Here is a 10,785-nt window from a genome sequence, read left to right as displayed (position 1 = left end):
ACCCCCACCCCCACCAGCCCCAGCCCCAGCAGGCTCCCCTAGTGACATCACTGGGTTGTCAGTCTATATATAGGCTGGCAGGGTGTCAGTAGGGCACTTTGCACTTTGGAGTAAGCAAGTGTGGTTTGTAAATCAAGACAGAGGTATACAAAGGATAGGGCTGTGTCTAGGTTGTGACGTTAGTGGTATTATTGATTACTTTTTCTAGCAGACTTGATCCTGAATAGCCAACATTTTAGGACTGGGGTGTGTGAGTACGGTCACAAGGCAAACACAAGATGTATAAGCATAACTAAAGAATGAGTTTCCACCACTGTGGTAATCCATATATGAAGTCTTACAATCCTACTTAATATTAATAAGGTATGTGAGATTTCATCAAATGTAATCACTTAAAGGAAGAATCACAAGTATACATATAAAAAATTACACATCTCAGTAAAATGGTCAAATAAGTTTTTTTTTTTAAACAATTTAGGTGTTATCTTTTTAATTTGGGCCATAATAACAAGGAAATATTGCTAAAACAAACTGAGTAGGATTAGAAACATGAGACAAGATCACACAGGCTGTAAGCAAGCCAACAGTAGCCAGATCATCTAAACCACTTTAGTTGGAGGTTAAAGCTAAAGTCAGAGCACCAGAAATGTTGGCAGTAATTAGGGTTGTATGACTTAAAACTGATTACTTCCCTTGAATTCTTTCCATAATGAAGACTGATATTGAAAACAGAATTTGATAACGTGTACCATGGTATCAGCTGTTTATATCCCCTTATACAGAAGAAAGGGGGTTGAATTATGAATTATAAAGTGTTATGAGCGAGATGGAACATGCATTCATTCATATGTGTTTTTATATATATATATATGTGTGTGTGTGTGTGTGTGTGTATGTGTGTGGCTGTATGTGCACATGTGTATGTAAATGAAGGTAGATCCTCTTTTACACCAACCAGGAAAAGCAATCTGCAGCGTCTCAGGCAGGTGAAGTACTCTGATGTTCTATTTAAAAGCCAGGGTCACTTTTCTCATCTCCACTGCAAATTAGAGATGTGACCTTACCGCTCTGTATCCCTCCAACACTTTCTCTCTCCCCTCCTGAGACTCATGTCATAATTGTGCACAGAGACACACGGCGCGAACAGGTGATGCACACAAACAAAAAGTACCCTTTGTGTTATGGCGCTGCACCTAAACAATATTACTTAACCTCCTGTAGTCAAATAAAGGTGAGTCCTGCTTTGAGATACAAGTGGTGATTGTATCGTAGCTCACCTTCATTAAACTAAGAATCATCTAATCAAAATGGTAGTAATGTCCATTCACTTCTCTTGGGTTTCATGTTGTGTTCCTGTATTCAGGCTGAAATCCTGTAAGGTAGTTTTTTATTTAAATCATAAATATAATTATAAATGGTTGGTTACGGTACTGTACATTCCTAAAGGTTCATTTCAGCCAAATGATAAGAAATTTGGCTTATCTCTAATAGTAAGTACTGTGAACAACACTAACACCTTTCTATTCAGCTCACTGTATTAGCATATACTGTATTTGCATCTAAAATCTAGGCAACTATCTAGATGGGTAAAAACCACTAGAGGTAAGCTGAAAACTATGCTGTGCGGTGACTGTTTAACTGGCAGTCTGAAGAGGGTTTTTGGAGTACTGTGCTTTTTAAACTTGAAGCATTTTATTGTTAGATTGTTAGACACAGTATCACTTAGACATTATCACTTAGTATCACTGTCATCGCCTCCCTTTTCATATTTTTAAAAACGTGAAGAAAAAAGTCTGGAAACCTGGAAAGTGTGATATACACTCTGGTGGGTATACATGGGTACGATTAGCTGTGATAACATTTGAGTTTGACTTTACCAAGTCTGGCTGCTGTACACCAAATATAACAACGCTCGGACTAATAACGCCACCTTTTTTGGTTTGCTAATTCAACCTGAAAACTAATTAGCTACAAAATCACCTGCAACTATTTGTTTAGGCCAAATGAGTTGATTCTTGTAAAGCTGCTAAACCTGCCCCGGGGAGCAAATTTATATAACCTGACAGCCTGTTCTATGAATCTGCACTTGTTATATACAGTGTATAATGTATCTGACTAATACTTCTGCCAGGTCCCTGTTGTTTCATATGCTAGCGTGTAGCAGCAACTGAAGGTTTCTGATACAGCTTACCTTTACTGGGCTGATACTGTATACCACCATTCTATGAATACAAATCATTGTTTCTATGATGATGCCTGACACGTGTAGTTTGATCAGCAACGCCTGTTCTTTGGCTTCCACCAGACAGGAGAGCGGAACTGTGAAAAATCCAGCGGACTGGTCTGTTATCAGGCCTTACCAGGTGAAGGCGGCTGGATCTTGACCTGCTTCCTGTTGTCCCCTCCAGCCATACTGCTACTGCTACTGCTGCTGTCTGCCGGCAGCTCCTCTCCCCTGTCCATCTTGCATTCATAGGCAAACAGGTACTGGATGTACTGCTTCTTGAGCGAGCTGGCAGAGCTGCTCGATGTACCAACGTTCAGTGTGGTGGACAGCTCCCTCCACTTCTTGTTCTTGTTCACCTGAGTGAACAACAGCGTTGTAGGTCATTTATGAGTTCTGCACTTAATTTTCACATTGTTGTATGTGGACACCAGCAGTCACATTTTATAAATATGGCCTTCTTTTGTATGGCTTGGACAGTGTCCCTCATCCAATTAGGGGAAATCCTAATACTGTACCATACAATAATACTTTAGTATTACAATGACCCTGAGCATAAAGAAGCAACTGTGGTGTGTAAGACCTGCACAGGGACCTGACCTCAGCACCTGTCAAACAGCTTTAGAATGAACTGGAGCAGTGCTTGTGAGCTGGGCCTTACTTACTGTGTCTGACCTCACAGATGCTTCTGTGGTTGACTGGGAACACATCCCTGCAGCTGCTAAATCTTATGGAAAGCCATTTTCAGTAAATTAATATTACTGTATATTACTGGAATAAAACATTGGTGGCATGCTGATGCCAGTCTTTAGAGAGTAGGAAGGTCAATGGCAGATATATATTGCTGATATGTTTAGTTTTTTTGCATCAGGTAAAATACAACAATTTAATAATAATAAATGTGACACATTTTTTGAACTGAAATTAACATATTTTTTAAACAAATGAAAAGTATTTAAATTGAAAATAAACAATGAGCATTGTCTTTGTTTGTTGCACATTGCACTCCCCTTATTATTTAAAAAAGAAATGTCCTCAAGTATTCAAAAAACTAAACTCTGTAAAAAAAATATATATATAGTGACAAGGCTGCCTGCAGATGTGTCTGCACACCTTTTTAGTTAATGGGCCTTGTGAGCGCTGACATCGACTGATGCCAATTATCTAAAAAATGCCAAATATCGGCCCAATTAATCAGCCAACTAATTAATTTGTCTCCCACTAGAACAAAATCTGTAAAGTTCAGGTGTTCACATACTTCAGGCTATGTAGGTTGTGTCGGTTTCTGATTTCTCTAGGCTTCCTGTAAACTTTATATTGTATAATAATAATAATGATGATAATAATAATACTTTTATTTGTATAGCGCTTTACAACTCGGTAGGAGCCCAAAGCACTTCACAGAACAGCAGATAAAATACATGACCAACAACATAGGAAATAAGAGCAAAACAAGAGAAACTAAAAACACACACACACAAAAAGATATGAAATAAAATAAAATATGAATCGAAAGGTAATGATTAGGCTTCCATATCCAATATAAATATAAAACAGCGAGCTAAAAGACATCAACATGATGCCACTGAAGCAAATTAACCACAAAAAGCCTGTCTAAAAAGATAAGCTTTTAGTTTAGACTTAAAAAAAAGATAACTCAGTTATGGAACGTAACTCCAGCGGTAGAGAGTTCCAGAGCCTGGGACCATAAACAGCAAACGCACGATCGCCCCATTTTTTGTATTTTGTTCACGGGTATGTTTAACAATTTTATTGCATGGGGTTTGACACACAAGTAGTGTTGGCAGAACATGTGCATTGTGACATTTTCAGGAATGTGTGAATTATTTTATGTATTTTAGTCTCTTGAGTGCATCTCTCAACATTTATAACCACACCATATGCTGTTTGAGTGCTACAGAATATTAAAAAGTTAATACCACTGAGCAGAGTGAAATGAGTTTACTATATATGATGTTATGTTCGACTCAGAATACCTATTTCTAACATTGTCTCAACATAACGACATTGAGCACATTCCCTGTGTGTTACCATGGCGAGGCCTCCTATCTCCCGAACAGCCATGTAGAGCTTCCACAGGTCCAGTGGCTTCTTGCCTACAGCTGGCAGCTGTGCAACAGGGGTGCCCCTTTCCTCCATGAAGGTCAGATATCGTTCCACCCAGCCACGCCTCTCAGGCTCCACACCCAGTTCATAAAGCCGCGTGATTCGCTCCCCACTGAGAGAGGAGGAGTTCGGGTTGGTTTTCTGGTGAGAAAGAAAAGAGAAAAACTGGCTTAAGTATAACGGGACTTTAACTTACAGTAAGAATTTGTCCACAACACATTATATACAGTAAATAAACATTTTTAAATTGTAATAATAATAAATGCCAGACTATACTGGGTAGACTACATGCACATAATGATGATAATGAGACATGAACACATAATTTATATACTTGCATATATATATGTGTGTGTGTGTGTGTGTTTGTAAGATCTGTTCTACAGTATTTTTTATCTTTGGTGTATTCTAATGCTGCTTTCTACTCCTCCCGCAGGAATCATTAAAATTTCACTGCTTATTTACACATTCTGAAGTAGGCCCTAGGTTGAATGACCAAGAAAAACTAAATACCTCTTTAGAGCATTTTGTTCAGTATGCTGCCTGTGTTTACTTCAAAGTACATTCATTGAACATTCATATCTCTCAAGTCCAAACTGGTATATGAGGTTTAATCCCACAAAGCACATTCTGACTTCAGTCAAGGCTTAGAAAGACTTTTGTGGACTAAGGACCAGCCTTTGATCAGTAATCAATAATCCTTGAGCCTTAAATAAATAAATCAAACCAACAGCTTGCACTGACATTATTGTCCATATAGACACACATACTTATGTTGCTTGGTTTCGGCTTTGTGTCTAAACAGTAGTGTAGTTCCTGTACTTAGTCTGTAATGCACCCCATCCATTAGTGTTTGTGCTTTTAGTTCTTACAGGGCTGGACGGGGTCTTGAGTGGCCAAGAGGGGCTGCTGATGCTGTCACTGTCATCTCCGTGGTAGGAGGACAGGCTGGCTGGGCTCGGAGAGAGCGGGGAGCACCTGGTGTGGGTGGTTGGGATCCACAGTGGTGGGAGCTGCGGCTGCTATTATTGTTGCTGTAGCCATCGTGTAGCTTGACAGGAGAAGAAAGAGAGAGAGAGGAGGCCACAGAACTTTAATTTTCTTTGGACAAACACATTCATTCCATTCAGGTTATTTCACCCACCTCCTCTGATTCAGTATAACAGTGTGCACTACTCCTGTACATACACAAATGCACAATGGTGAGGTCATAGTTTTAAGTCTGCAACAGTAGGCACCTCAAATGGATCACTGTCTGTGTGCTTGGACGTATGATCGTGTATCCAATTACAAATTTGATGTACTTCCACTGCATCCAAAATATTTCACTTTCAAATTGTACTTTATTACAGTTTATAGGGGAATTATACATTTGACTCCATTACATTTATTTGACTACCATAGTTAATAATTCTTACTTTAATAAAACAAAATATTCTACAAAACTATAAAAGCAGCTCCTAAAATATGATGCTTTGTTACAAATAAAAAAAGTCTTGTATATTTAAATGTTAATACTTCAGAATTATTAGGAACAGAGCATGGACCGGGCTACATATTTCTGTCTGAATCTGACCCATGCCCGAGAGTGTGGCGTCTGGACTCGACCGCCTTCCAAACAGAGACACCTAAGCCAACCCTAATATACCGAGAATGAGTAACTAGTATTATATCTTATCTACCTGTACATACATAAATGCATGTGTTGCTATGTGAGAGAGGAATAATAATATTCAGCTGACATACCAGTATCAGACCAGAATGAGTTCTATTCAATGAGAGTGAGGACATTTTGGGAAAGTGAGGATGCTTTGGCCAGTCCTCATTTTCTGACGCATCTTCAACAGGCTGGTCGATTGATGGTTAAGACTTGGTTTCAGGGTTCAGGTTAGAATTAGGTTTAAGTTAATAGTGAGTGTCCTCACAAAAATAGCTGTCCAAATCTCTGTGTGTGTGAGAGAGAGAGAAAGAGATTGAGAAAGTAGGAACAACAGCTTGACAAGTGCTTCTGGTCTGTGTAGAGAATGCTCATGTCAGCAAAACCTTATCTTTCTCCTTCTGTCTCTCCCCATCTCTCTTTCTCTACCTCTTGCTCCTTTTCACTCTCCTCCTCTCACTCTCTCTCAGCAGACATATCATCTCTTCTGGGAGCACTGGGGGTCTTTCTGGCTGCTCTGACTGCCTTAAATAATTCAAAAGGCCCTACTACTGTAATCAGCAAAAGAAAAGACAGGGATTTGGAGGGAAAAGACATGTAGTGGATGTGATTTAGGCTTGTGTGTGTTTGTGTGTGTGTATGGGGGGTATAAAGCAAAAACAAGAGGAAGGGCTAGAAAAGAGCAAAAAGCACAGTTGTGCTGTTGCTGAGCTGGGCTAAGTCAAACTGCATGGCAAAATGAGAAGTCAGCATTGTGTATTGGGACGTGTTTGTGAGAGAGACAGGAGGAACGGAGAACGTAATGTTTAAAAGAAGGATATGTGTGTGTGTTTGTGAGCAACTGCAAATGCCAGTGCGTGGCGTCTTTATCTTTATGTGTATACACTGTTTTGTGGGGTTATGTATGAGCGTACGTGTGGGGCTATGTACATGTGTGTACTGCAGATGCTGAGCCCTCTCTTTCTCTCTGTGTGCCTCTCTCTCTCTCTTTTTGCAGCTTGGTTTGCCAAAACATCAGTGAGAAGAGAGTGCTGGGAGCAAAAACAAAGCAAGGAAAACATTAGGAACAGTAAATGTTAAACAAATCATTAAATATGGTGAGAAAACAACAGAGAAACAGCTTACTGTGATGAGGCAGCATATGCTGATCAGATTTGGTTTGCTTCATTAAGGGTGGAAGACACAAATAAAGGGGGGGTGGAATAGCAAAAAAAAAGATGGGAAGAGGAAACAGGTCAAGGGAGTACCTTTTGTTTGTGAGGCTCACTGGCGGGGCCTCTGCTGTCTTTGATGTCTGATTTCGCTTTCCCATCTGGGCTCATCATGTCGTCTCCTGACGTTCCCATTGCTGCTTCATCAAAAATGAGAAGATGTTTACAAAAAAATATTTGTACCATACTTTTCAATGACATAAAAAAAAACATGAAAATGCTAAAAGATTGTCTAAAGTCAACAAATGTTGAACCCAAAACAAACTTCTTCAATGTATGCTTTAAACACAGTAGCATCAAGAGGAATACTTGGCATGTTTCTGTATTATCATGTATGATTTGACGGAACAAACAGTGTCTTCTTTGTGTACTTCTGTTTAATAGCTTGTATAATGTCACAGACAAAGTCGCATCATATAAAACGGTTTATTATCTTTTCACAGTTGAAATATTGTGTTTTTTCCTTCTGAAACCCAGTCTGGCCATTCTCAAAGGGAAGACTGTGAAGGAAATGCGAGAAAGAGCGGTATAAAAAGGCCACTGCTTAAGGAAGACACAGACAGAAATGAGACTCCACTCAATGCGAGCCAGAGTGCTCTTTCAAACTTGATGGCTGTGCATCCTCAGTCTGGGAGAAAACATCCATCTTCTCACATATTCCAAGTGGTGACAGAATGGGAAGGTTAGTATTCAACAGCTCTTGTCTGACAAGAATAACTGTTTTCAAAGACATTTGTGTACCTTCATGCAATTTCTAATTGAAGAAGTATTAAAATTCTTAAGACTACTTGTTATAGTGCCAGATGTATATTTGTTATTAACAGAAAGAAGAGGTCTTTGGATACAAGGCCCTCCTCTTTATTTTTCCCTTGTATGCTGCAATGTAGTGGGAAAACTAATGGCTTTTTACAGTGCCCAGGGGCAAACCAGATGAGTTTTCAGAAGCCTTGGTGCTCTAATTTGTTTGAAGTTTTCCAAATGTCACGCATACTGATATTTGGTTTTGAATAAAAGGTGCCTTTCATTTTGGGAGACACAGTGCTCTCCGAAGTGCATTTAGCAACAATGCAGTGGGGTGAAGGGCTGAAAGGAAAAGGAATGCACCACATTAATCTTTACAGAAAAGGCAAGAGCACTGAGAAAACAAGTGGAGCTGGAGAGAACTCTCATGATTTGTTAGTCTTTCACTGTCTTTGGCCTCTTCTACTCCTCTCTCGCTTTCTGTCTCTGAATAGGAACAATTCTCTGTTGGCCCTGCTATACATTCAACATAAACGCATGGGTGGCTCAGTCAGTGGAGATGGGGCCATAACTTCTTTTTATATAACATTTATATATCTGTTTAGGAGTGAACTATAGGAGGCTGGCAGCATGTATCAGTGGGTGTGCCTCTGAAGTTAAACTGAAATCATTTACTCAACTTACCTCCTCTGTCAGATGTGTGTTTTCCAAAGTTTTGGGCAGTTTGTATATGCTGACATTTGTATTGCGGTGTGTCATCACCTGCTCACCCTGTGTGTCTTTCTAAAGAAATATAACCTTGCACAAGATAACCTCTGCTAGTTGGCATTAGGTGAATACCTGAAGGTGGCATATTGTAGGCTGGATCTTGTGAGTTGCTCATGGCAGAGTTTTTGTTGCCCTCTGGCTGGCTGTAGGGGACAGTGGAGGCCATAGTGCTTGCCTGGCTGATGCCAGAGCATTGATGACTGCCCTGCCTATGACAGTACAAGGAGAAAGAAGTAAGCGGAATTAGAAGAGATGGTTTATGTTTTGATTCATGACAGGCTGTGGAGAGAGTAACAGTGAAAGCTGCAGAAGAATAGAAGTCACAAAATTGTACAGAGATGGTATATGTCAGTCTGTCACTGCCATACTCCTTGAATGTTGTAGCAAAAGCTGAGCAGCGTGTGTATCTGAATTGACAAAAAAGTAAAGAATACAACATATCTCTGATCAAACAAGAAGCTCCTCTGAAAGACTGAAGATGAGCATGCAGCATCAGAAATGAAAAACTCTAACCTCTCCTCTCTTCTTCTCCATAACCCCCTCCCGCTCTTTCCCCTCTTCCTCCCTCTCCCACAAGTCATAATTTAACTAATTAAGGTGTGCTTTAGGAGAGGATCATGTTATTTGTTGTCATGGTGACAGCAGAAATCAATCCCCCTCAATCTACAGCCCTCAGGCCTCTCTCTCTCTCTCTCAGGTGGCTCATCACATGGTGTTACAAGTGACATCAGAGGGGCTTATCTGCAACCTGCTGAATGCTATCCTTCTGTGTGTGTGTACGTGTTTGAAGGCAGCATCTATCATTGCATGCCAGGAAGGCCGGAGCCATGTGACATGAGAGCTGAAAGGGAACACCATGTTTGGAACAATTTGGCCTATCTCCTGCTGCTGACTCAAGATTATCTCCTGGACAACCACATAAAAAAGACAGAAAGAAAGCTGGAGACAGATGGGGAGAAAAATAAGAGGTGAAGGGAGAGAGAGATCTAAAAGACTGAAAGAATAAGAGAGGAAAGGAGAAAGACTTAGAATGCAGGATGAGACAAAAAGGAGAGGAGATGGAGGAAAAGGCAGGCATCTGAGGAAGTCTGATGGTGTTAAGGGTGAATGCAAAGGCAGAACGTATGGAAAGACAGCAGGAAGGAAGGAGTATTTGGCTAAAATATTTTAGGTGGATGACAGAAAAACTCAAAACAAATGTATGTCCATTTCCTCTAAATTGGCATCATCATCTCTTTCACACACTCACACAGACACAGAGTGTAATGCCTCATATTGGAACAAATACACATAGCCTATGAGGAAGGATCATCTTGGGAAACCTCCCCATAATCTCATCTCACAGATGTAATTAGTCATAGAGCATGGCTGATGATACATATGTAATCCTTCTATGGGGCCCGAGGTGCACAGGGGAGCTCCATGGCACAGAAACAAGCGCACACCAAATCCATGCTTCTCTGGCCCCATTTCCCTGTAATGGGGCAAACGCAGACTTCTTCATTTGCTGCCTACGTGTTCCCTAAAAAGCTCTGTGAGAGTCAAGACAGAAATAAATTTACCTTTTGATCTTTGCACCTTCTCTCACAGGTAAGAATGTATTCCGCATGCAAACTCCCACAAAAGAAAACACTGATAAACCAGCAAGAAAAATAAGTTTAGAGATGCCAAACGCCTGCAAAACTCATTTGTCTATACTGTAAAAATGCCCCTCACCCACCTGAAGCAATAGAAGCTCTCATGTGAATAGTGAAATATCCAAATCAACAACAACAACAACAACAGTGGCTGGAGGTTTTCGACTGTGGCGCTCTCCCATTATGACTAATTCATGTCATAAAAAAGCCCATTAGAAAGCACTTGATGGAGGCACCGAACAGCGTTTAATCACACTTAATATATGCATGTGCTGCTATCGGGGAGAAAAAATGGCACAGCACATTCATCTTGCTCTCGGGCACCTTTGTGCCGAAAAAAAAAAAGCATCCTGTTGTCACAGAGAGAGAAAGAGAGAGTGAAGGACGAGAGGAAAAACAGGGGAAAGAGGAGAGATGGAA

The 10,785-nt window shown here is 40.3% G+C and overlaps 1 protein-coding gene across 1 annotated transcript in view; it reads right to left on the bottom strand.

Annotated features, from left to right (window-relative positions):
• The window catches only part of LOC109968355 (AT-rich interactive domain-containing protein 1B-like), a 197,378-nt gene that overhangs the window by 10,032 nt on the left and 176,561 nt on the right, over positions 1–10,785 (bottom strand). The window contains exons 11-15 of the mRNA XM_020614568.1: positions 8,801–8,937; positions 7,256–7,359; positions 5,274–5,402; positions 4,277–4,492; positions 2,361–2,583 (exon numbers count right to left, since the gene is read on the bottom strand). Coding sequence (XP_020470224.1) covers positions 2,361–2,583; positions 4,277–4,492; positions 5,274–5,402; positions 7,256–7,359; positions 8,801–8,937 — 809 coding nt within the window. The remainder of the gene's footprint in view (positions 1–2,360; positions 2,584–4,276; positions 4,493–5,273; positions 5,403–7,255; positions 7,360–8,800; positions 8,938–10,785) is intronic.

The sequence above is a fragment of the Monopterus albus genome, unplaced genomic scaffold (assembly GCF_001952655.1).
Source record: "Monopterus albus unplaced genomic scaffold, M_albus_1.0 scaffold147.1, whole genome shotgun sequence".
Lineage (NCBI taxonomy): Eukaryota > Metazoa > Chordata > Actinopteri > Synbranchiformes > Synbranchidae > Monopterus > Monopterus albus.
Note: the sequence above shows the minus strand (reverse complement) of the source record. Positions and strands in the feature narration are given on the sequence as shown.